We start from the raw sequence: 27,749 nt of genomic DNA on the forward strand, positions 1-27,749 counted from the left end.
GACTTGATACAAGCATCATGACTCTTTACGATGGACCCTTCTCTAAACAGAATGGCACCTGCTTTGTGTCAATGGTTAAGGCGCGACCATTGATCAGTTTGCTGGGCAATGTTTTGAAAGGGGGGGGGGGGGGGGAAAGAGGAAGTAGGTCAATTGACCCATCAATTATGCAGCGGTGTCTAGCAGTCCAACAGCACTAATATTGTTACAGATCACGAGGTCCCATCGCATATCAATAATAAGTAACAGTTAAATAGTGTTTGTATAATTGTGTTTGACAATATCAACAATAAATATAACGTACGCAGATTTATACTAAGAGTTGATATTCTACCGATTTGCATACTACATGTCCGAAATAGAGAACGTCTTCATAATTCTTTTGATACAACCAAATAAAATTCAACCAGTTTTCAGCACTTTTATATCAGTTAATGTAGGCCTACAATCATTTTGTCCGCGATATAGAAGGTAAACGTTTTGGGCTTTACGCGTCACCATTGCAAAAATGCATATGTACTACGTAAATGTTATTGTCGCGCTAATTTTACCGATGCGGACCATTTGCATAAGCACTTTCTACAATTATTTCCGGTAAAACAAAGTGAATTTTCTCCACATGACTGATTGCAATTTTGAACAACATTAGAAGCAGATTTTGTTGCCAGGATTTGTAAATAAAATGAGGAGAGCGTGAGTTTCTAAGCCACTGGCTTCAGATACATGATACCCGCTTAGATAACTTGAACTACTTTCAGATTGTTGAATAATTACATTCAAATGAAACCAGAAACAACTTTCAACTTTCTTGGCACTGTATTTTATACCATATACCATTACTTAAATAAATTTATCATTTAACAAAAGTTTGCTTTCTCATGCAAGTCATTCTTTAAACAAAATATAGCTTTATGCAAGGGCAAAATTTATTCATTATACATTCTTACAGCATTCTACTTCTTTTCCCTTCCTCTTTATTTATTTCCGAAAGTATATAAGTTCTATCAGGAGCACAACCTCATACCTTCACAATCAACACAAAATACTAACTCTATGTAACAAGTGAACTAAAATGAAAAACAAGAAAACAATTTGCCCACCCTGCTGACCATCTGGAACAAATCATACAATATTTATCACTCAATTATTATGGTAACAAAAAACAGATGAGCATGGAAAATCCTTAACTGCAAAGACAGCTATGTTCTGGGCTAATCTTTGTCTCAGAAGAATGCCCTTGTATTGCAGAGTGTCAACTTGACTATTAATGTCCAAGACAGGAAGGATGCAAAATTGGCTGCGCATAAAGGTCTCCTCCTGCCAGTATTGGAATATGCCAGTTCTCTCTGGGATCCCCACCAAGCTTTCTTGCAGCACAACCTCGAAAACATTCAGAGGTGTGCAGCCCGTTTCATCACTTCAGATTATTCAAGAGAGCCTGGCTCTGTCTCATCTCTTTTTCGGGACCTAAACCTGGTGCCCTTGGCAGCGAGGCGCAGGCAAAGTAGAATCATCTTATTTGCAAAGGGCATCCATGGCCAGGCTCAGATTCCTATTGACTGCCTAAGGAAGCCTCTGCGTAGGAGTCGGAACATGCACGATATGCATTTCTGCCAATTGTATGCCAGTACCAATTGCTATAAGTATAGTTTTCTTCCAAATACAATTAGGGATTGGAATAGTCTGCCTTCAGACCTCATTAGTAGTTCCAGTGGTTCTGTGAATCCTGTCACTCATATCAGTACTCGTGTCAGATTTAACTAATTACTCTCTTGACGTGTGTGTGGTGAGATATTGTCCCTTTTTGCGGATGTGTCACCGTAACGAAGACGAAGAGACAGTATAAATGCTTTAGCGTTGACAGTAAGGGAAATCTATGTTTCACTACCCATGACCATTCTTAGTCATCCAATTGCACACAAAAAAAGTAATGAAAGTTAAGTCTGGGAGGGGAAGGGAGTGGGGTGAAAGAGAATGGAGAGGATGAAACGGAGGGATGGAGGGGGAAGGGGCAGCAAAAAACAAAAGAATTACTGTTGCAAACATTATAACTTGATAATAGCAAAAACATGAGGAAAAATTGTCTTATCCTATCATGTATAGGATGCAGTTTACACTTGACATAAAATAATGATAGCCAGGAATGAAACAAGCTGTATTGTAGAAAAGCAAATGAAAAGCATTCAGTGCTTGGTCAAGGCTTTCCATCAGTTATCAATGTAGTATACATAAATATTCATTAAAGGTAAAAATATCATAGATACAGGTTAACCAGTTACCTACAGTTAACAGTGAGTCAGTGTGAATTAGCTGTTTATCTTTAATGAAATAAACTATCATGTATAAAAATTAGCATAACTACCGCACAGTAATGTGTTAACCCTATACTTTATAACTCAAGACTCCCAAATCAGTGTTATCCAGTAACCTGTGGTAAAATATCAAGACATTCAGCAGAAATCTCAGAATAATATGAAAAAGCACTTTTTTTTTAACCTCCTTCAATTAGAAATGAAATTTCACTAAAAGTCGATTTCAAAATAACATCGTTTGCAGATTACACCTGGATGAACATTTTCTCTTTAAGAAACTGGAATGATGAGGAATATTATGATCATAAAGAGAACTAATATTTGTTGGAATTATTGTTCTCTATATTGCTGTATCAATCCACACTGACTTGAGAGCAACTATTAAATGACTAGTCATCATTCATCATGAATTTTATACTTTAAGTAGTCAAAGGTCTTTCAAAATTTCATGAATGGTTGTGTTATCCTATTATGTTATAATATTAATTTACTTATCAGACTCACAGACACATCATATCTCTCCTATCATTTTTATATGAGAATCACCAGTAACTATCCATTATGCTTTCTAGTATCGGAAATACACCATAGCTTACCAAATGTGTACTGCGGCATACAATCTGAGATTTCAAAATCGTAAACTCCTTAGCAACCACTGAAGGGTAACCCCTATACCCTTTTGTCTTTATCCAACCGACTCAACTCAACTACCACCGATCAAATTTGACACAAATAACCAAATATCACATACTGATCCCTGTAGTGAAATAAACCAATGATACTAACAACGATAAGTTTTTTTTTCTTCAAGTTGTCGTGCTTTTGGCCACATTAAGTCTACCATTGTGCCATCCATGAAATGTTTCATAAACTGACAACAAGCACTAAAATCAAAGTGGTGTCCTCTTGAGATCCAACTTAGGATATTGCCCCGAGTGAGTGACTTGTTTTGTGATCTGACTTATTGAGGCCTTTGCAAATTTTGTCTCTTGATTTGCAGTCCTGCAATACAAATGGACATGTGAGGCTGTACATGGCAATGCTTCTGTGTCCAATCAACACACTTACAATCCAATTCTTCCTTGGCCACTCCATCAGCTAAATTCAGAGTGCAGTAAATGACTACGAATGGCGAAGTTACTTTATATCCAACTGTGACCTCGGTGTCCACTCCTGGAGCCCATAAACATTTCAGGAAGAAGAACGGTGCTATTTCACAAACACCACGTGACCATTCATTTATCTACACAGTTCTGAATGCATCGTCGCGAATGAAAAACCACGGTGATATGCTTTATGTCGTGGACTTGTGACGACTCATACATCGATCATGGTCCCGGTACAACATTTGCATGGCAAGAAGTCTCTATCGAGTATGGTCCCTCTATCGATGTTATGGGAGCCGCCCATCTGTTGAAGGAGTTGAATGATTTGATGGACAGTATGCTCTGTTTCTGGAATGTTATCTGAAGGCACATGGATGCTGTTGGCAGTGTGATACTGGTCTGCCGTGGTTCCGTCCTCTGCGTTCCCTTCACTGTCGGAGGAAGACGACGGCCAGTCCTCTCCGATGTCTGGAAAAAAGAAGACGATACTCACGTAAACACCACTTAAAAGATTTGTGACAATTTCTGAATCGGTTCGATATGCCGGTGTAAATTGCATGTTGGGTGGCAGTTGATTAGGGGGTGTGGGGAGGTGGACAGTTGTCGATATAGAATGAATGATACCATCACTTTTATATGTGCAAAATGTGTGGAGGGGTGGGTGGGAAGCCCATTAAGGGATTAAGGAATTAATGTAGACAAAATCCCCCCCCACCCCCCCAAAAAAAAAAAACCTTCAATTATATTCAAATGAAATGATTTGAAAACCTGGAAATTAAAGAACAAATAAGAAAAAATAGTTTGGACTGAAAAAAAGTTCTTGAAATACAGGATCTGTTGTATTAGCAAAATCGAAATGTAGGCTTTCGATTACCAGAGGATTTTTTTTGTCTTTTCCTTTATCACAAAGAAAGGATACATTAAGAAGCGATCCCAGCGCTTACCTTCATTGTCCGCGCTTTCTGATCCATCCATCCCATTCGTCTCCTCCTGGCCGTGGACCTTGAAAGCGTGTGGGTGGTCTTGGAAGGATGCTGGTATTTCTGGTGACCCTTGGCTGAACTGATATGGATGGAGTTCTTTCTTCTCCTGGAGTAACTGCATCACAAGATTCTGAAGCTGGTTCAGTTTCTCCTGCATGCTCTCCTTCTCTCTGGCTAACATCGTCACAAATCTCTCTCGTTCTTCCTGTCTACGTTTCAAGACACTTCTCTGGTTGTGATACAGGGTAATGTACTCTCCTGAGAAGCCAAAAAAATAAAGAAGAAGTGAAATGACTACTGCACAGCCAGTCATCTCCACCACTCCCACCCCTCTGCCCCTTCCCAACCCTCGTCTCACACATCCCACCCCATCCAACACCTCTGCCCCCTCCCAACCCTCCCCTCACACACATCAATGATTTAACCATCTTGCATTTCCCAAGGACTACTGGCTAATATGAAGTAGCATGACCAAGAGACAGGAACAGAGGAAGGGCAGTGTAGAGCAATACCATGAACTAAGATAGCAAATTTTGTTGCTGAATTGAACATTTTGAAATGTTGCATTTAACATTAGTACCATGACGGTAAAAAATAAATCAGAGCTGCCTAAATATTAAAAGATGTAATTTTAATAGATGACTAGCATACACACAGTTTGTATTACTCTCACGCATAATGAAACTCTATTTGATATTCATGTGAGGTGACCACACCATTCAACACCACACCGATATTAACAAACAACTATTACTTCCCCTCGCCCCCCCCCCCCCCCCGTCACAATCATAGGAAAGTATTCAGTATTTATGTGGGGAGACCAAACCATTCAACGCCACACCGATATAAAAAACAACTATTGTTTTCCCCCCTCACAATCATAGGAACGTATCCAGTATTTATGTGGGGAGACCAAACCATTCAACACCACACCGATATTAAAAAACAACTATTGTTTTCCCCCCTCACAATCATAGGAACGTATCCAGTATTTATGTGGGGAGACCAAACCATTCAACACCACACCGATATTAAAAAACAACTATTGTTTTCCCCCCTCACAATCATAGGAACGTATCCAGTATTTATATGGGGTGACCACACCATTCAACACCACACCGACATTAACAAACAACTATTACTTTCGCCCCTCACAATCATAGGAACGTATTCATTATTTATATGGGGTGACCTCACCATTCCATTAAGAATTAATCAAGGTTTTATTACCTATTGTTTCTGTTTCTCCTGTTAGCTGCATGTTGACATGTTCCAATTCCTGGTATCTTTCTATGAGATCCACCTTCTCTCTCATCACTTGCGTAAACCTGGCCTGGAGTTGCTCCATCGCTAACTGGAGAGTTTCAAAGGCTTCTTGAGTCACAGACTTCTGAAAATCGTCACCTGTGAGAGGATGGAACAGTAAAGATGAACCAGTGACTCTGACCGAATGTACGTACACACTACACTACCATAAAGCCCCCAAAACGTTCTTGATCATAATTAAGTTTTAAGGTTAAGTTTAGTTTTGGTGCTACCAATCTGAGTAAGTAGCACATTTCTTTTCACTGCAAATGCTGAGATTAAACAGAACTTCTACACAGAACATAGATAAAAACAACCAGTTTCATTCACAAGAGAACAATAAATTGGACAAACTATTAGACTTTAAACAAACTGAAATCCTTTCAAAGCAAAGAATGCAAGAAAGGTGTGCCTTCTGCTTTTCACCCCAGTAAAGACATATTTATATAGGGACTGCCACCAACTAAGGGCTGGATAGCTTGATTGGTAAAGTAGCTATACAGGGACTGCCACCATATAAGGGCTGGATAGCTTGATTGGTAAAGTAGCTATACAGGGACTGCCACCATATAAGGGCTGGATAGCTTGATTGGTAAAGTAGCTATATAGGGACTGCCACCGACTAAGGGCTGGATAGCTTGATTGGTAAAGTAGCTATACAGGGACTGCCACCATATAAGGGCTGGATAGCTTGATTGGTAAAGTAGCTATATAGGGACTGCCACCAACTAAAGGGCTGGATAGCTTGATTGGTAAAGTAGGTATACAGGGACTGCCACCAACTAAGGGCTGGATAGCTTAATTGGAAAAGTAGCTTTACAGGGACTGCCACCAACTAATGGCTGGAAAGCTTGATTGATAAAGTAGCTTTACATTGACTGCCTCCAACTAAGGGCTGGATAGCTTGATTGGTAAAGTAGCTTGAATACAGAGACTGCCACCAACTAAGGGCTGGTTAGCTTGATTGGTAAAGTAGCTTTACAGGGACTGGCACCAACTAAGGGCTGGATAGCTTGATTGGTAAAGTAGCTTTACAGGGACTGGCACCAACTAAGGGCTGGATAGCTTGATTGGTAAAGTAGCTTTACAGGGACTGCCACCAACTAAGGGCTGGATAGCTTGATTGGTAAAGTAGCTATACAGGGACTGCCACCATATAAGGGCTGGATAGCTTGATTGGTAAAGTAGCTATATAGGGACTGCCACCAACTAAAGGGCTGGATAGCTTGATTGGTAAAGTAGCTTTACAGGGACTGGCACCAACTAAGGGCTGGATAGCTTGATTGGTAAAGTAGCTTTACAGGGACTGGCACCAACTAAGGGCTGGATAGCTTGATTGGTAAAGTAGCTTTACAGGGACTGGCACCAACTAAGGGCTGGATAGCTTGATTGGTAAAGTAGCTTTACAGGGACTGGCACCAACTAAGGGCTGGATAGCTTGATTGGTAAAGTAGCTTTACAGGGACTGGCACCAACTAAGGGCTGGATAGCTTGATTGGTAAAGTAGCTTTACAGGGACTGCCACCAACTAAGGGCTGGATAGCTTGATTGGTAAAGTAGCTTTACAGGGACTGGCACCAACTAAGGGCTGGATAGCTTGATTGGTAAAGTAGCTTTACAGGGACTGCCACCAACTAAGGGCTGGATAGCTTGATTGGTAAATTAGCTTTACAGGGACTGCCACCAACTAAGGGCTGGATAGCTTGATTGGTACAGTAGCTTTACAGGGACTGCCACCATCTAAGGGCTGGATAGCTTGATTGGTTAAACACAGGACTAGTAATCCTGATGTCACTGGTTCAAATCCTGTTTTAACATCAAGTTTTAACTTTATTTCACAAATAATGATTTAATTCCCAGTGGCAGTAGATTCTACATGATTCTTCTACTGAGTTCTCCAACCACTGTAAGAAGAAGCATGTGGGTCATTCTTGGCCAGCATTGACTTACCTTGCTCTTCTAGAGACTGATTGAGCTGTACTTGAAGGGCTCTCCTCTGTGCCTCCTCCTCAATGAAAGATGTCCTGAGTTGGTCTCGATCAGCTTCCAGCTGACGTATAATGGCTGAAAGTTCTGCGACCTACAAGCAAACAAATAAGAACAAAGGGCCATATTTAGGTTTAATTAACTTAAAACCACAATGACATTTAAAGTGAGCACTTTGTACATTAGACTTGTTGGTTTTAAAGAAAAAATGAAAAAGTATAAGATGCTTTTAAACTTGACAAACAAGATATATGAATGTGCAAGAAACAACGAATGCAAAGTAACTGATCGAACCAGCATCTTAACGTCTCCCACGAATTTTAATATGATTGCAATGAACAAAATGCAACTATTTTAATCCTGTGCATCAGAGGACATTCAAGTTCGATTGGATAATATATTAAAACAGGTTTTTATTGAAACTCTACACCATCTGCAACTTATAAATTACTTGAAGACCAAAATGCTTGTGTTAATTTGTTCCATCAACTTCACAAAAGAATTCTGAAGCCTCAAGAAACACTGTGGTCCTTTTCAGACCAAACATTACAACGTCGCCTTTACTCACAGCACTCTCAAAGCCGACGTACCGAGACTTGGGCCTCGTCAACTTTATGCAGAGGCGGAGAATTGCTTGTTCTTTTGTAAAGTTGAAATGTAATTTTGTCTTTTCCTGTAGCTTGTTTAAAACTACAGAGAATATAGAATATTTCAGTGGCAGATACGGAGATACTTGGTTTCTAAGAGGAATATTGCTAAAGCTGCCTAACCACCACCCCCCTCCCCAATTTACCACCTATTATAGACAAGTACTCACGATATCATTTGGTTCTCCTCCATTGGACTGATTTAATGATGATCCTTCTACATCTCCCACTAATGAGACGTGAGCTTTTAGGTTATTGTTCTCTTCTTCTAGTGCTCTTAGGTGCTCCTACCCAAAAAAATTTAATCATTGGTTAAAATTGCAGATGTTTACCATCACAGGAAAGGATATACTTGACTTACTAGCACGATGAGAGGATGGAAGGAGAAAGGGGGTTTGGGGAATGGGGAGGGGGGGGGGAAGAGAGGGGTGTAGAAACTGTATTGACTGTAATATTAGCAACATAGTACTAAATGAGGAAAACAAATGGACTCACTATTATCATAGCAAATCTTAAACAGAATCTTATTAAAATATATCATTTCATTTTCCAGATATGAACGACAAGAGTTCTACAGTACTTTACCTATAAATGTAATGTTAGAAAGCTAAATGATATGAAATACTGTGTGCTCACTATATTTGTATACTCATACAGCACCCTCTTAGTAACTTAAAGAATAAGGAAGCACAACAAAAACATTAATAAATGAAAGACAAATAGCAACAGATGCCTTTGAAAATAAACAACACCAGTGCCCTGTAACCCTCCCCCCCAGCCCCAATATAAAGTGAAAAGTAAGCTCTATAAACATTCACCTACATCTCTTGGTGAGTGGGGGAGGGGGGGGGAGGGGAGGGTTATTCTAATTGTACATCCACCCTTCCATGAATATAATTTTAAAGACATCGCCATCACTTACCTGGGCATCCCCTAGCTCTTTCTGGAGAGACTCAACGAGGGGTTGGTGGGCGGCATAGTGTTGTGCTCTATCAGCCATCTGAGCATGCTGCAGTAATTCCTTCTTTAAAGACTCTAACTCAATATCCTTCTCGTTAATAACTTCTGTTCTGCTGTCCAACTGTATGAATAAACATGATGGTATGAATAAAACATCGCATCAATGAATAATTACCAGTGAACACAATCATCTCATACGAGACATATATCTCCCACCGTACAGCCATTAACTCACAGGATTTAGTGTAGTATAGTACAAACCATGAAACTTTATACCTTGCTGACCAGTCTGTGACCAATGAGGTCCCTTGTGGAAGGTTAGCTCAAATCTAGGTCTTAGTCTTTTAACTTGCTTCAATCTGCTTTAAAATTCTTATCTTTCAACTATATATCGTTGTCATATCTTTATGATTCATCCCACACTCCCACTGTAGTAGAGTTAACAACCACAAAAATATGTAATTATGGCTTGTAAACTTCACATCTTGGTACAGAGGATGGTTTGGGTTTGCACATTTCTGATGCTAACTCAAACTCAACTCCAGTGCATTTTACTCTACCAGTAATATAAATTTTAACCGTCTAGCCCTAATTAGTTCAGTTTAGTCATTCACCCATACCACCTGATGACAATAACAACTTCAACCCATATTGGCAAATGCTAATTCGGTTAGCTGTAATTTCCATCTGGTATGATGCCTTGTTAGTCTACAGCAGGTGTGTGCAACCCTTTTGAATGAATGGGCCAGATTATAAGTAGTGAAAACTTAACTGGGTCGCACCTAACCAACGACCTGCTGTTGATTTCAAACCTTTGGTTCCGAGGACTTTCAAGCAATAAGTGTGTGTACTTAATCTGTATTCACAAAAACATAATGTCAATACAGTATAGTTGATAATTAATGGGGATAATAGGCCTACCTGACAGCATCATTAGTGCCGATAAATTCTAAGCAGCAAGCTTGTTTTTTGTGATGATGTAAAATAGATTTTTTTGGTCTTTTCTTTTTCTATTCACAGGCCGCAAAAATATCACTGCTGGGCCGCATGTGGCCCGCCAGACGTAGGTTGCCCACCCCAGGTCTACAGTAACTGTTGACACTCAGTTTGAAGGTTGATAATTGCGCAAAGAGCTAACCCAAATATATTACAAACTCAGCTCTCGGGCAATTGAGCTTAAAGAGTGCTGCCAATGGATATTAGAGAGACATTATTACCTCTTTCTGAGAATTCTCTAGTTCTGCTCCTCTGTCTTCCAGTTGCTGCTTAAACTCATTTGCTTGATGTTGCTCGGACTGGAGAGACGTGGTCAACGTCATGTTGTTTTCACTCTGAGAGGTTTGAGGCGAAAGATAGATGATATTGTTTATCTCGACAGATGCCAAGAAATTAATAAATTAAAGCGTTTACATGACAATAGCTAGAAAGTGAAGAAGGCAGAAACAATCAACTCAACATAAAGTCAGCTTGTCCTAATGATAAATACCAGTTAGAATATGCTTAAAAATGAGCTATTCAAAAGACAACTTTATTTATCAAAATTCTTTTCTACAATTGGTGTAATCTTTCATTAAACAATTTCACTCATGATGTGACAGTAACAAAGTACATTTTTTTTTTTCTACATCTTCAACCAATGGTTCAAACAATTTGTCTCATTTCTCGATTGGACAACTTTATTTCTTCCTGATTATGGTGAAGGCAGTTTCTCAAAAATATTTTAATTATTATTCCAATCATTTTTATGTAACAGTGGACTCCTACTTAGTACTGCATAGTTAAACTATTGCTTTGACTGCACTAAGGGGGTTTAAAAGCACTTTAGGTGACCTGATATATGATATATATTTGCAATTTCAGCAAAAGGTAATACAAAAGGCAAAAAGACAACCATCAAAATCAAATTTCTTTTGTTTATCAAGAGCTTATCATGCTACCACTGGGTACCCATAAACTCAGGCAGTTTCATTTTTATATGAAATCCTTACAAAACTTTATTCATCACAATCCTTTGTACCATTTACAGGGATTTCTTGTCATACTGCAAAAGCATGTATTACTCTCACAAAGTTTTATTTCTCATTCCATTGTCCTTGTACTAATATACAGGGACGATTACTGGATCTTCTGTTGCTAGGCAATTAGGTCGTTGCCAGAAAGAAATTTCTTTTATGCACACTATTGTACACAATAATTATTACAATTTTTCTTTCCGTCTTGACTTTTGAAAACTACAGTATATGGCAACAATTGAAGACGTACCCACGCAATGATAGGATGTCAACAGAGCTTTTACAATCAATTAACATCCAATTTTGACTCATAATTTGATTTACAAACTTTTCGGCTTACCATTTTCACAAAGGCATCTTGAAGTTCTTCGAGTTGTGACTTTAAATCTTTGTTCTGCGCCACGGCCCTACTTATGGTGGCTTTGTCGTTCTGTATGCTCTCCAATAATGCCTTCCTATCCGTCGCATCCTCTTTAAATCTGTACACCACACTCTCTAATTCTTCCAGTTTAGATTCCTTCTCCTCCAGAAGCTTACTCAATTGCAAATTGTTAGAGTGCTATCAAAAGAAACAGGACAATCAAAAATTTATCTACTAAATTATTAAATTATCTTCTATAACACTATATCTATACAGAAGAAGCTTACAAATATAACCACAACTCCATAACTGAAAATTTCTTGTAAGTTAAATTTTTTTTTGTTGGAATAAATTAATCAAACAATTTGGGACAAAAGTATATGTTACAAATATTTAAACAAGAATTTGACTAGCATGGTGGACATGAAGTGAAAGGGCACATATCAAATTTATAAAAGAAGATAACAAACAAAGGAATACTAACTGTGTAATACAAAGATTTGAAGCCATGTATGCTTAACACACTTAGATATACAAAAAGCTGCATTTTCAGCAGCCATTTAATCTTGTAACAATCACTTAAGAAAGGCCAAAATAAAGTCTATCAGCTCAAAGGGTTGGATTTTCCAGTTTTGTAAATTACATTAAAATTAACTTAAGAATAGTATAAAAGAACAAACAGAATAACTGCCTATCCCATGCAAAAAGCTGTGTCTTCCAACAACTATTGAATTTATACTCACAATCACTTTACATGGAATAAAAAGTGCCATAAACTTATTTACTAATGAAATCTCACATTTAAAGCAAGAAGAGCATAAGGAATAGACAGAATAATGTTGTGTCCCACATTTTATTATTATTATTTATAATACAGTAATAATCAATGTTAAATACGCTACCTGCTCTGAACTCAGTACGTGAAGTCTATTTATTTCTGTGTTTGATTTTTCAAGTTCCTCAAGTAATTGCTGTGACATCTTGCCTCCAGTTTCTTCTGCGGCTTCCATTGGCTCCACATCTGCTGATAACAAGAATAAGAAAAAAATTTACAAAAAATCTGACGTCCTCACACCAATTCAAGTGAAATTTGTTTTGGGGTTTTTCTTTTATTTTGGTTTTCCTTTTTCTTATTTACCTAATTTATAGAGGACAATAATATTTCTACGAGAAAGTTGCATTATGACGAAATTCTAAATACGGAGACCCTTGACAGCTAAGCAAACATTCTAACTGTATGAGCAGGTTTCAAGGATAAATCAACAAGAAGGTTATAACGGGTAAGTAAAGCATTCGAAGAACATGTGCCATTATGACATCACAGACCACTCCAGGAAAGAAATCAAGGGATTAGCCAATCAAAATAGGTTACATTCAATCATTCATACCTTGAGTTAGGGACTAGATATTGAGATGGGGTTTTCCACTTACACCGGAACATTACTTTAAAGGACAATTGCATACAATTTTTGGTTGGTTTGTATGTCTGTATTTTATAAGATACATACCTTTTGGCTGTTTTAATACTTCTATCTGGTCTGTAAGTTCCTTTTGTCTGGATGCTAATTCATTATTTTGGGACGATAATAGCTGGACCTTAATTTAGAGAAATTTGAAGAAAAAGAAATTAATTAATTAATTAAAAACCAATGAATTATAAATCTTCCCTATCAGAGCCACAATGAACATTGAAAATTGATATCACTTTACCAACAAATTAATGCAAAACTCAGTGAAAAATGACTTATTGATCACTAAGAGGAATGAATTACAGAAATAAAACTGGTTTCTCCAATCAGCTCATCTTTTTTACATATGGACTGAGATCTTCCCAAAAATAAATATTTTTGGACATTAATTCTTTCCATATAAACTTAAGAAGTCATTTGTTTCTTAGCTTCATCTGTATGTATGGGTAAAAATAGGCTACACTGTGTTCAATATCAGTTTGTGCCCATTTGAGATAACCTGTTGACCCCTTTAGGCTCAGAGGGTGAAAATCGATAGGATGTATAATTCTTGCACTAACCATGCTGAATCTATATACTAAGTATGAAGTTTTGTTCACAAAGTTTTCAGAATTTTGACCTCTGTTGACCCCACATGACGATTGACCTTCATAGAGAACAATAGGCATCTTTTATTCAATAAGACAGAGCCACACACCAAGTATGAAGTAAATCCACATTTAACTTTTTGAGCTACCATGTTTACAAAGCAGGTGTCACATACACACACACACACACTCCATAAGCATAGGTTCCATTTGACTATAGCAAGGATTAAAAAAGGACACAAAAAATTGTATTTAGCAAAAATTTCTCTTACCTGTTCTACAAGTTGCTGGCAGTGCGCTTGTAATTGGGCCGTGTTTGTTTGGTATTGCCGGGACAGATATTCTCGCTCTGCTGTTAATTGTTGTACAGCTTGTGCATACTGTAGGAAAATAAACATAAACAAGATTTCCAGACAAATAGTAGTACAACTGAAAGTCAACACGCTGAGATTCTTGCCACATGTTATATTGAAAGCAACATAGGCACACAACATATCCACAGATTACAATACAGTTCTGGTACTCACTAAGGTGAATCTATACACTACATATAAATTTCAAACCAGCTGCTCCCTCACCCCAACCTAAAGACTGTATAGTTCACTTAATAGACAACAGAAATAGTATAAATTGCTAGTAACTTGTCCAAATCCATGAGACAAGAATATTGTTTACTCTTCCAAATTATAACAGCTTTCAACCAGAGTTGAAACAAGTCACTTAGGTCATGTCCAGTCAAAAACTTGTATTAATATCTTCACTTTAAAAAATATAGGAATTTGTTTTAATTTAGGAACTACTTGAGTCACAATCCAACCCAGCACTCCTTTTTTTTTTCATCGTTTAATAACATTGCATCGTTGAATCTTGTTATGACTGTCTTATACCTCAAACTTAAGAGAGACTTCAAAGAGCATTAACAAATTATAAGTCCATGATTCAGTCATTTGCAGAGCAGATATTGTCTACTTGAGAGCGGCTAAGATAAGAAGCGACTTACTTGGGCTAGTTTATTCTCTACTTCTACTTTCTCTTCATGCATTCTTTGGAGAGCGCCCTCTGTGTCTTGATTGCTCAGGGCAGCGAGTTGCTGAACTCTCAAGTCTGACATACTTAGCCTCTCTTCTAACTCTTTTACAGAATTTATAAGTTGTCTATTTTCAGAAGTCTGCAAAAAAAAACACACATGAAAATTGGAAAAAAATGTGAACTGGAAAAATCCAAAATTGATACAAAAACAATCTGAAAATGTTACCCATTACAGCAATAAAAGACAGTATAAATAACCAAACTACTAATGTGTACTTTTCCACTCATCATAATTCTTTGCATTCAAACCCTAATGTTGTTGACCAAGACAAAAAGCCTGTTTTAAAGTTACTTACTTTTGTTGTTAATTGACTGGTAAGCTCTGAATTTTGCTGGTTTAATTCTTCGCTAGATTTTCTGTATAAACAAAAAAACAGAGAGGTGAAAACTCACAACTTTTTTTAAATCAAATCCATACCCTAACATCGCATCTGAAGAGGTGCCACAAAAAATGACTGTCAGAGTAATGTTATTTACATCTTTGTGAATATTGTACAGGTATAAAATTGTTTCTCTAATACAAAAGTTACACCAGGTGTGCAATGGTAGCATTTATAAATTAGGGCTTCTTAGCAGCAATCATAATAGTACAATTCTAAGTTATTGGATGGGTGAGGGGAGGGGTGGGGAGGGGTGGGGGAGGGTTCAGGGTATTTTGTGATATTTAGCTCCAGGAACAGCACAGCATACCTTAATTTTCTAACTTCTTGCTGCAAGGACTCCCTTTCTTTGTCTATATCCTCTCTGGACTGAAAAACACAAAACAAGATATTACAATGGTTATAAAAGGAAACTGACAACATTGCGTAGAATGTACAGATGACAGATGAGAACTTTCCATTATTCAGCCTCTTAAGAAGATCCTGCTAGGATCGGAACATCAGGCCCACTTACTTTTACACATTCTCTTACACAGGCTCTTTAGTCGGTAAGCAGTTTTGCTTCATTTTGACTCTTTAGTTTTCACACTTCAGGTCACAATAATTGTCAGGAGTCTCACAACATGACAAATACAATCAACTAGAGCACCAATGGTGCAGAAGCTCATACCTTTTCGAGCTTAAAAATGTAGGGCCCACAAAACTTTAAGGCCCACCAAATTTCAGGCCATTTTTCAGATTCCACCAATTTTGGGCCCATGAGGGATACCCCCCCCCTCCATTAGCAGAATCCTGGCCACACCACTGGCTATAATTCCTGATTTCCCCCTTTAAATCCTATTTTACCCACTCTCTCAAACAATACCACTGACCTACCCTATTAAACTTTCTCCCCTCTACCTGAGCAGACAGACATAACTTCACAAGCACTCCTTCCCAAAATTTGGCTGGCTGCTTACATACCTCAGGCTCAAAGACTTCTAAGAATCGGCAAGTGCTGATTGGCTATAGGGCTCTCATGCTTACAGTTCAACAGTTAATAGCAACTCCCAATACTGCTTTAATTCCACTAACAGCCTCTGCAGAGCTTAACCACAAATCTAAACAAACACTGCAGAGACTGGGAGACAAATTAAAGGAGCTTTGGAAAAAGGTGAAGGCTCAGATTTTTTTAAACAATGGGGATTAATTGTAATTAATTAACTTTTGACCAAAAATTATTAGGCATCACCTGATTCATACACAATCCAACAATCATCAGTTCAACTTTGAATATGATCCATCAAAATCTTGAGGAGATTGAGATATTTGAAAATATTACAAAGAATGACCCCCGATGACCCCCTAAATGACATTTGACCTTAATGTTCCGAACACCCCTCGTAACCCTCATCCCGAGGAACGTTGTGACCAAGTTTCATTATAACTGGCCATACACTGTACGAACGGAAGCAATTTGAAAATATAGGGCCGGGGCCCGGGCCACAAAAGACCCCTAGTTGATCTTTGATCTCAAATTCATGAACACCCTGAAGGTAAAACTTCCATAGTACTAACGTGACAAACCCTCAACATTGTACCATGGAATCTGTAGGAGAAGCATTTTGCGTATTTCCACAAAATGGCCCATTACGGCCCACAGGTGACCTTTGACCCCAAATTTTGGACCATCTCTGATGGCCCTATACCCAATGGTCCTTGTGTCCAAGTTTCATGAAATTCCATCAAACACTGTGCGAGTGGGAGCGGTTTTACCACTTGTTGACGGATAGAGTGATAGACGCCGCACTGTAACAATAGCTCACACCAGCATGCTGGTATGAGCTAAAAATTGAATACCATGATAACATCAGGTCAGACATCAGAGGTCCCTCACAGAGGTCCCTTACAAAGACCATTTATCACTCACCTTCTGAAGTTGATTTGTGGAAGAGTTAACACTCAGCAGATTCCTTTCCAATTCAGCTACTCTTTGCCTGGAAGCTTTTAACCGACTTGAAAGATTGTCAGCCTCTTCTGAGTTAGAGAGAAAGAAGTAAATACAAGGAACAAAATTAACAGCTTTTCAATATGGATCCAAGAGGCAAACAAAGTTTGAAACAAACCTTTCATGTTCGTTATATTAGACTACATTTATGATGAGCACATTTCTCTTTGACATGAGCCAACATTTTCAAGACGTACCTCACCATTGTTGAGTATGATATCTATCTGTGCCCAAAGAGAGTGTAGGATCACAAGTTTAGTGTCTGTTTTTCTGTGTTTATTATGAAACCTACAATCAGACTCTAACCCTCTCTTTGATTTATAAACCTCACATACTCATGCTAACATATCATTATATTTTAAACTGCTAGTTGGTTCACTGTTAAAATAACAAAACTATATTCCACTTCTAAACACTTTCACGTAAGTAATACTTTAAACTCCTTATAAACACTACAAAATATTTATTCCACCCAAAAAGTTTGCAACTGTCTTCTAACTAGCCTTACCAGATAAAGTAATAACATTTGCCCCAAGTCTCATATGCAAATAAGGCTTGGAACCCTTACTGTGATCACAGTGTTGGCTAGAATAACTGTTGACTATCATTGAGAAGAAGACAGAGCTTTCCACGAGATCCCAAATATCTTATCTGACATTAATGCAACAAAGAAAAGAATACAATTTGTGCTAAAGTGTCTTTGTGTGACAGATGCCATCACCTCCTTTGATTTCACATCCCACTGGAAGCTACCAGTATTTCTCATTTTTAAATTGTAAGGAATTACACCAACAAAATCTGTTGAATAATCCTCACCTGCTTTCTGTTTCAAGTGCCCTCGAGCCTGGGATGCCAAACTCTGCAGCTCTGACTTTTCAGAGACTAGGATGCCTATAGTTTGAATGTGAACTTGTAACTGCTCCTTCAGAGCACTCTGCTCTTTGAACGTTCGCTTATCAAAGTCTTGCCTTTCCTGAAAGGAAAAAATTGAGGGGGAAACTTCAGGTTGTAGCTCCATCAGATAAAAGGTTAAAACATGACGGTGATGTCATTGAGGAGAATTCATAATCACATATGTAGAAATGTTCACATGAAGTCTACAATTCGGTGTGTTTATTTAACCAATACATATCTTGCAGTATGAAGAGCACTATAAGAACAGAACAAACCCATACATACAAATCATTAGAGACTAAGGATTAAAAATGATGTAATATTTAATTGATACCTAGAAATAGTAATGCAGATGAAATTCTCATAGATCATTTCAAAGATGAATCACATACATAAAATAAAAAATAAAAAAGCAAACAAATTGAAAAAAAAATGGAATGAATAAATCAATAAAACCTTGTTAAATTTTCATAGACTAGTTTGCATTTATCTCCCTTCCAGGGATTTGTTTTTTACTTGTTTTGAGATTATTACCTTTTCCAGCTGATCCTGGAGTTTCTTACAATGGTTTTTCTGTGAAAATAAAAAATTAAAGTGTTGAAAATTAAAATGCAAAGGTTATCTGAGTAGTTCTGTTCTACCTGGGCTCAGATTATGAAGAATCTGGCAAAGTGTAATGACTAATTAGAAACATAAAGCTCACATGGAATAGTACTCAGTGCTCATTAGATCTATATTAACCGAGAATATTTTCCATAAATGATAAAACTTTGTCATTTTATGGTTTCTTTTTCATAAAACTTTACCAGTTCTTCGATCTGAATCAGGAGATCTCTGTTGGAATGAGCATGTTGGTCCACCTCCGCAGCGAGTTCTTGATTCCGTACCTGAAAGGAAGAGGATATTTGCTGAAAGAAGGAATCCGTAAACTGATACTCTTAATACTACAGTATGATCTTTTAAAATTTCAAAGAAAAAGAAAATTGTTAAAAGTTTTATCTGAAGAGATATTTTGAGTGGATCATGGATGTTAACAGGAAAAACTATCTTTTCACTCCCTTCAAAACCCTCAATTAAGTTTTGTAGGGTTTATCAATACTCTACCAACAAATAGTATGCTCTTGTTTCCGTAGGAACTTGAAAGTGGCAGTATATAGAGGGTTTATATCAACAAACATGTGCAAGCCTACTTCATAATAATTACACTTTTCAGTTTTTTTTAATTTCTTGGGAAGTACAGTAGTGTAATATCCTACAATAATTTGTAACCTGTAATCAATTCTTGCAAGCTATTACATAACTGACATATTTTTTAAACAAAAACACAATGTTACATTAATAGATATATGCTTTGCTAACGATTTGCCATAGACCAGACAAGGTAATTTCTAGGGTTGGGCGATATATCGAAAATTATTATTATCGCGATAATTTTTTTTCAAGACGATATTTTTTGAGGATTGAACAAATGACGATAATTTCTTGTGAAAGAAATTTGAAATAAGTGTGGATAAAAATGCGATTATCCTTTCTCCGTTTTATGTGTAAATGTTTATTCTAGCATTCCATGGTTAAGAAAGTTGAAACAAAATAAAGTTTATCAGCTTCATTTACTGACTTTTGAACTTCGTAAAAAACCCGTCCTTTACAACATTAACTGTATAGAGAAAAAAACCTCGAAAATCAGTAGAGAAATTACCAAATGTGCACGAACATTAAGTTGGTACACCATTCAAATTTTACGAAAGATCGAGCAAAATACTTTCGAAAAATTCACGCGAAACTGGCATATCGTGCTAAATGCAACAAATGTCATGTAAACAAGGCTCTAGTACACCCATTTATGAATAAACCATACGACCACATCTGCTGTTAAGCGGGGGAAAGAGAAAGTATTTTCTAGAATTTCCACAAAAAAAGGAAAAATAAATATCCTACCATAGTTAGGAGTATAGTACATAGCCTAACCACTTCGTTGGTTACGAATCTCACGTAAAACCAAAAACACAACTAATTGTATTTTGCGAAGTTGATGTTTTCTACAAGGACATGGAAACAATATTTAGCATTTAGTTAATCATGCCAAATGGCCTAAAACATGGGATTGCAAGATATACTTTCATAAAGATGGCCATACTGTAGCTACTGGGGCCTTGATATCGTGCTGTCTGTATGGTATAGACTGTGCCTCGTGTATCATGGGGAACATATTGTTTTGTTCATGCGGATGAGTCGGTTGGCTTGAGGTGTGTTTTTACCTCCATGGTTTTACCTACCTTAATGTTACGGGGATATAAATTTTTTAAACGTCTAAAATAATATTTCGCATAACTTTACAGATCCTTTACTGACTGACCTAATTAATTCTAGAGTGGAGTCAAAATAGTTTACTCCATAAAAAGTTTTTTGGAAACGTGCCAAAAATGTTAACAAACAGGTGTTGGGGGGGGGGGGTTGTTTGGCAATTTACCTGGGAAAATCCGCAGCACATGTACAGTAGCCTACCGTGATATTTAAGTAGGGGTAAACACTGCAAGTTAACTTGTAAACTGATGTACGTATAATGCACGCTGTTCATTGTTAGGCAGTCTAGAAACGGGGCTTTGTCGAACATAGTTTCTTTCATAATATCGTCAGTTTTGTAAGTTAAACTTTTTAAAGATTGTAAGACAGATTAAATCTCTTTTCATTTTATCACATAATATAGCTACTCTAACTTGTCATTTTCAAATTTTCATCAGTTTCGTGACAATTTATATTCAAAAAGTTGTTAGTATTTTGAATCCTCAACTGCGAGTTTGTTATCGCCAGACACGCAAAAATACTAAAATTTTCCAGGGCTTTCGCCCCTGGACCCCACACAAGGGGTTCCATCCCTTAACCCCACTGGGGCCCTAAGGCGGGCCCCTTGACCCCACGCCATTATGCTCGCACGCAACAGGGGTTGGTGTGTTCGCTGCGCGAAAACACCGGTGGTAAATCGGCAGTTGTTTTTAGTGTGTTTGCGAACACACTAAAAACAACAAGGAAAAATTATCGTAATTTTCTAAATATATTGCGATAATTTTTGAACTATTTATCGTGACGTTAAAAAGCAAATATCGCCCAACCCTAGTAATTTCACAAGTTAAAATGGCATAAGGGCCAAGAAACAAACATATAAGAGATGACACTCATGGGGATGTTAAATACAGTAGGGGTGGGAGTCCTTTTTTCCAAGACCAAAAACTTGCATAACTTTGCTTTATGAAATGCTGTCATTACTTATTATGATAACAACATGACAACTGATGCCAAACAAAGATAGGAGGCTATTGGGTAAGTACACAATGTGATTGACCCACGTCAGAATCTGTAGACTTACCTCAAGTTCCTTTACATTGGAACCTCCATAATCAATGCCATCTGTGCCATTAACAAGAGGTGTCTAAGAGAAAGAAAAAAAAAGAAAAAGAAGGGTGGCATATTAATCAACTTTTTATTGCATAGACTTCCAGAGCACCTTCCAGAAGACTAACAAATTTTTTGCTCAGCAAGTCAGTGCATTCTGAGCAGTTATTAAATTTCAGCTGATGTTGAATTTATTTTTATGGAAAGTTGCCACAAGCTGTAGCTGTTTTAAGACCCCCCCCCCTAACAAAATAGTAATAGTTGACTGTCAATCTATAAAACAATAACACTTTAAAATCAAATTATCTGGTCACACCTTTCACTCCCATGTTTAATTTACAAAATCTTTGAAAACCTTTTTCTTTCTCGCAATTTGTGATACAAATATGTACCTCTTCTTCATCCCACTACAATGATTAGCCTAAACTGTGATGAAAGAATATAGTTTAACTAAACAATAAAGCAGACATCAATAAAACATCATACAAGTCTGTCCCTGAAATTATATACAAAGTTATAATAACATACTGCAAAATTGTAACTCTTGCATTTTTCTGCACACACACACACAAAGAATTTCAATCCACACCTGCTTAAACACCTGCCATAATGGGATATTTCACTATCTGAATTGCTCATGGAAATCTAAATGCTACAAAATAATGTGTACCTTGGACAAAATCAGAGCTTGATGACATTATTATGAATTAATTACGCAACTGTTCACTTTGCTATGCTCATTACCAATGGTAACAAACCTAAGTTTGGACGGATCAGGGAATAATTTAGTGTTGAAAGTTTGTGTCACAGTTTTAAAGGTTCTGAAATTAATTAAGTGTACAAAAAACTGCTATATCCAATCCATGGACATTGTATTGCAATTGGACCATTATCCATAGCATTATGTGATGCGATACCTGATCAATAAAGTATTCTCTGTAAATGTGCCTCTACAGCTCATCTCCTATGCTAACCTTTTACTTTCATAAATTACGCACATAATTTTGTTATGGTTTTGTGACGTCGCAAAACTGATGTCATTTGCCGCACTAGCATGAAACACTCAAATCCTTCCAAAACCACATCGTTCTATTTTGGATTCCATAGTGTAAATAGAGTAAGATCTCTGATGGTTACCTCATTCATAAGTCCATTCAACTGTCTGGAGAGCTGTCTCAGGCTTTCGGCAGATGAAAGCGGTCTATCAGAAAGAAGAGTATCAATTCATGATGTACAGTAGACATATTTGCTAGTTTTGTTAGCTAAATTTCTTTCATAATTTCTTAATTATGGGTCGTTTTCTGGGTGGTATGCAATGAATGCAACACCACATATTGTAGTGTTACCAAACTATTTTATTGTCACCTGTTTTCTTAATTTTTTGGTACATATTGATGATAGCTCTTCTGCTAGCGATAAATAATAGACAGCTATGATCACATTCTAAATAATCTTCCAGAATTTACAACACTCAAAAAATTAAAATTTCATCCCTTTTCTGTCATTGAAGAAGCAACTAGCTTTCTGCTAATGTATACCTTTCATAGGTATTACATAGTGTATGACATATAATTGATCTTACAATAGAATCCAGTCAACTGTGGCACACAATTGGTATAATATGTCTAACAAAAAAAAAACAACTGGTATATTATTAATTATACAACACCTAATTATATTCCGGCCATTTGATTGGTCAATTGCTCGTCGATTGCATGCAAAATCCGCTCTATTGCAGGCTATGATGATAGAACCATGTGTTATACTTTTTTGATGGCACTTTTTTCAATGGTAAGAGAGCAGAGAAACCTGTCTGTTTAAAACAATCTGTTGCATGAGTGCATTTTACATCCAATTATATCCAAATTTGAAGGTGTTGTATAAAACAAATAATGGTTTCCATTCGTGCAATAGTGCAAATATTTCATTCGTTGAATGATGTAATTTGTTCCATTCAACTCGGCTGTGCCTCGTTGAATGGAACATTCCATCTTTCTTCTCATGAAATATTTACTCATACTCATAACCATTCATTATTTGTATCATATCCAATGGGTGTCCATTCGGTGTGTACTAACTTAATTAGGTTGTAACTGATGAGTTGCAGCATGATACAATGAGATCTAAGATTCATACAAACCTTGAGCCAGAATTGTGTGACTTCTCATTTGGTCCTTTTGGGGTATCAGTTATTTTCTGAAAACAAATAAATAAAAAGACAAAAATCAGTGAGGCATGACTGGCAAGTGGACTAAGGAATTAAACATGTATGGGATACTAGAGGCAAACTCTATGGTTCAGCTGGTTTGCAGTTTCATTCAGAGGTATCTGCAGTTACCTGACATAAACTATTAGTGAATCAGTTATTACTGAAGTGTAACTCCTGTCATAATATACCTCCTTACTGCACATCACATACCCATACTTTCTAACTTAACCATACAGAAGAATAACTCCAAGTAACAATGACCATCAGAGAGGCCACAACAATGCCAAGCAAGAAGTTAAATAACCTCTCCATTGAAGAAATGAAACGCTCGCTGTGATAACAGTTTATGTAATATTTACTGCCTCCTCTCAGTTAGTATCGCAGACAAACCTTCCACTATTGCTAAAGCCATGTCTTAAAGACAAAACTCACTTGTGGAGGATTTTGGCTGTTCGGCCCATTCGGCCTTCCATTCACAGATACTTTTGATGGATTTACTGACTTATTTCCTTTCGCATTCTTCCCAGCCTTAAGAGCAGCTGGAGCACTTGATGGGGTTTTCTTCTGTTGAAATTTCTGCAGCTGTGGATTTTTGGAAAGATGAAACAGTTTTAATTGTTAATTAATGAATTTGACTACAATCACTATGTGAAAGACTTAAGATGGGTCTACCGTGGATCAAATTCCGTTTTGACCTTGTTCAATGCATACAAACCAAATTTGCATGTTTACCATATGTAACTCAAGAATGTTTGGAAGGTAAACTTGCATGCACTGAGAGCTGTTTCAGTGGGTTGACAAAGCTTCAGTACAAGAAGCGCCTCACAGATCCTCACACATTTGCTGGAGTTGCTTTTAAAAGTGTTACTTAACATAAAGAATGCAAAAAATGGATGGCAATGTTCTTACTTTTATTACAGTTAACCTGAACAGAAAGATTTGTTCAGGTTATATGAGGCAAAAAGAATAAAAGTGCACTGTGCATTCAATGACTAAAAAATTAAAATTTGCAACCTCTTAAGACAAAATCCTACATGAATCTTTTGTTCATAGTTCAAATAATGGTGTACTGATGTCCAGTCCTACACAGGCTTAAATTTTTGTAAAATCTGATCAAACCAAGATCAATAATAGTGTTGCTACAATAATCGTTTTCAATATCGGTATCGGCCCATATTTGCAATATCGGCAGCATATCGGTATCGGTAAAATTTTGCCTAATTGCAGATAACAGCAAACTGATATAGAACTTTATTTTTCACAGCAGAGCTACTTCTTTATACTTGCAATGATTTGTTAATCTGCCCAAGACGATCCACTTCTTTAGCGTCAGTTTAAGTCAGATTCATTTTCGATTAATATCCATGGAAACCTGACCCTTCGTAACTTCTAAAAACACGTCTAAGGCGCGCAAATATAACCAATGACCTTCGTGAACCTTGGCCTACACACAGCATTAGTGCAGCATATATACACTGTACTAACCATTCATTTTCTCGAAGGCCTCCGTGAAAACCTTGAACATGATGCATAATCGCACAGTTCAGTACAGCTTGCTAGCTCTTCGGATCGTGCATGCATGGGGCACGCCCAACCGTGACTGTTAGTCAAAATCTGAATATTCATTTTGAAAGTTGCTTGTTACATTACTATTGTTACCCCAGTCTAAATGAAACGTTCCAACAGATTGTACTGACCAATCGCCATTCATCTTACGTTGAAGTAGACTACGTCACACAACAGTATTTCTATACGTCTGGGGCTCGACTTTTCCACTAACCATTGTTTACCTCTGTTTGAGGTGTGTTGAAAAATGTGAGCTGTCACATGTCCCCGAATGGCGGGTTTTCCCAGGGGCTCGCTAATAAATTCACCTGTTGTTCCAGGAATGTGCGCAATTGGTATTCCGTTGTAGAAGCCAAGATTAATACATTACATATAGTGTTTAGAAGAAGGATGTTGTACTTATTCTTTGAACTTGTGTGGTAGGTAGTTTCACGGTTGAATACCATCGATGCTTCACTTAGTAGTCTTGCTGAATGTTCCAGTTTGATATTTGAAACGTAGCCTGCAACTGTCATTTATAATTTATTATAACTTTTACATTGTGATCGACAGTTCGTAACCTAATTAAGATGCAATTTTGCAAGCATACGTTAACACTGTAGCTACTGTAGCTACATTTACTGCGTCCATTTTATTATCTTGTGCAACGCTGCAGTGAAAAAGATTCCGGTTGGATTTCAATTACCATTCTCTTTTTCAAAACCAGGAAAAAGTCATTCTTTTCAACTTAGGACAAAAGGAAAACAAAACACCATATTTTGTTGTTTACTTGAAGATTTATTTGTGAATGTATGCTTGACTAAAAGTACGATTTTGCCTTTATCTTGTCTGTTAAAAAATATCGGTATCGTATCGGTATCGGACCGATATTGGGATGATAATATCGGATATTGACCGATATTGGTGATATCGGCGCAACACTAATCAATAAAATCAAGATCCAGCCTACTGTACATAGAGGGATGGGTAACTCAGTCTCAAAGGATGAGTAATTTGTAAAACACTAATTTGTGGTGGTCAAAATCTCACCGAATCTGAGAGAATTAATATTGTAATTACCATACACTCAGCACAAAAAAAAATTAATGTTCTCTGTATTTCAAGTTTAACTCAATTGTAGATAGATTTTTAAAAACTGCAAATGGTAACGTTTGCAATGATATGATGCTAAAATATTTCAATAAACTTCAATATGATTTGTAATCCAAACTACTGCACAACTGTTCCTTGTAATTTATATGATTATTCCAATCCACAAGGGATAATTTTTTCGGAAGCTTGAATGGAAGAAAAATAAAATATAAAATAATGGGATTTCAAGCTAATTGCAGCAAACAACTTGCCACTATGCAGGCCTTTGGTTCTTGTTATTTCGGCCATTCGTTCCTACTAATTACCTATCTTCAGATGTTTTGTAGGCCCTATTGTCAATCTTTCATGAAATGTCAACAAAAAAATCAGAAACTGTGGCTAACAATGTTTACCCATCCCACTGAGCACTGTACATTTGTAAGTTGTACTGAGTGTAACTGACATTATTTAGGACTCACTAAGTTGAAGGAAAGCCTAAATACGAGGCCTAATACTAGTAATAGTATAGTTAGAAATAAATCACAGAGCAAAATATGAGAACTCACCATTGCGATTGTCGTCTAAATGAGTATGTGTGCTCTTAGTATCCTACTGGATACTACAAACCATTACTCAGTTAGTCACACTGGCAACAATGTCAGTCAATACTTTATTACTAGGGTAGCCTCTAGGCTATATTGAGTTAGAGCACCAAACGTACTGAACGCAATAGGCGTAACAGTAACGTTAGGCTCACCGTAAATTTTCGTCGAACATTCAATGGTAATGGTAGAATTGGTGACGTAAATTTCATTACATCAGATTGAAATATCGCAACGAGTCTCACTTCAAGAACTGCAATCACAGATTTATTTTACCCTTGTATCAATTAATGATGAGTACCCACCTTTTTCCTGGCGGCTGCTAGTTTCTCTTGCCTACTAACGTCAGCCATGTTACTAAAGTTTGTCCGCTTAGACACCAAAAAATTAATTAGCAATGCACATCTCGCCTTCGTGAGAAAGTACTGTAAAGAAGCACTTAATAAAGCATTGCAGTTTTAGCTAGCGGGCTATTAGAATAACCTTGTTTTAATACCGACATAGCAAATGTGTAAAAAGGATTGCTCTTACTTCCAATTCTATCAGCAGTTAATAGTAACCCAATGTGAATCTTCTAAGAAACTTATATTTGTCTACTTCGTGAAACAGGTTTACGACGATAAGTTTTTTCTACGTCTAGGTGGTCATAAAGACACGTAAACAGAATGATGTCGAAACAGCTGACGGTTTGCTAACTTAGCTGTTACTTGTTAGCAACAGCGCTGCAGTCAAGTTTTGATGTCTGTTTGCCAGAACTGTATGTGATAAAGTGTGGGAATTTTTAACCTTGCAAATTACCCTATATGTGTTGTTGAGGCAAGCTAGCTCCCTGG

The 27,749-nt window shown here is 37.2% G+C and overlaps 1 protein-coding gene across 2 annotated transcripts; it reads right to left on the reverse strand.

The window, feature by feature from the left end:
• Positions 1-797: 797 nt before the first annotated feature.
• Positions 798-27,407, reverse strand: LOC139963790 (golgin subfamily A member 2-like). 2 transcript variants are annotated; one of them, XM_071964922.1, is made up of 23 exons: positions 27,222-27,407; positions 24,110-24,259; positions 23,609-23,664; positions 22,606-22,669; positions 21,443-21,505; positions 18,885-18,965; positions 18,613-18,651; positions 18,001-18,157; positions 17,107-17,213; positions 15,508-15,566; positions 15,114-15,174; positions 14,729-14,896; positions 14,001-14,108; positions 13,181-13,268; positions 12,575-12,693; positions 11,652-11,870; positions 10,517-10,630; positions 9,262-9,420; positions 8,510-8,626; positions 7,657-7,786; positions 5,632-5,805; positions 4,363-4,659; positions 798-3,886 (listed from the first exon to the last, which is right to left on the reverse strand). In XM_071964922.1, the coding sequence occupies exons 1-23, from the start codon at positions 27,267-27,269 to the stop codon at positions 3,630-3,632; spliced, it is 2,835 nt and encodes a 944-aa protein (XP_071821023.1). In that variant the 5' UTR covers positions 27,270-27,407; the 3' UTR covers positions 798-3,629. The 2 variants fall into 2 exon arrangements, with proteins under 2 accessions (XP_071821023.1, XP_071821022.1); XM_071964921.1 differs by having other exon boundaries at positions 12,575-12,696.
• Between the last annotated feature and the right edge of the window lie 342 nt (positions 27,408-27,749).

Source organism: Apostichopus japonicus, chromosome 22, assembly GCF_037975245.1.
Source record: "Apostichopus japonicus isolate 1M-3 chromosome 22, ASM3797524v1, whole genome shotgun sequence".
Lineage (NCBI taxonomy): Eukaryota > Metazoa > Echinodermata > Holothuroidea > Aspidochirotida > Stichopodidae > Apostichopus > Apostichopus japonicus.

Bases quoted from the DNA above. Each gene is read 5' to 3' on its own strand.
- LOC139963790 (XM_071964921.1), bottom strand. From the start codon at position 27,269: ATGGCTGACGTTAGTAGGCAAGAGAAACTAGCAGCCGCCAGGAAAAAG. The intron at 22,670-23,608 runs GTTTGTATGAAT...TCTTTCTGATAG, and splicing joins TCACACAATTCTGGCTCAAG to ACCGCTTTCATCTGCCGAAA. The intron at 7,787-8,509 runs GTGAGTACTTGT...GTTTGCTTGTAG, and splicing joins GAGGAGAACCAAATGATATC to GTCGCAGAACTTTCAGCCAT.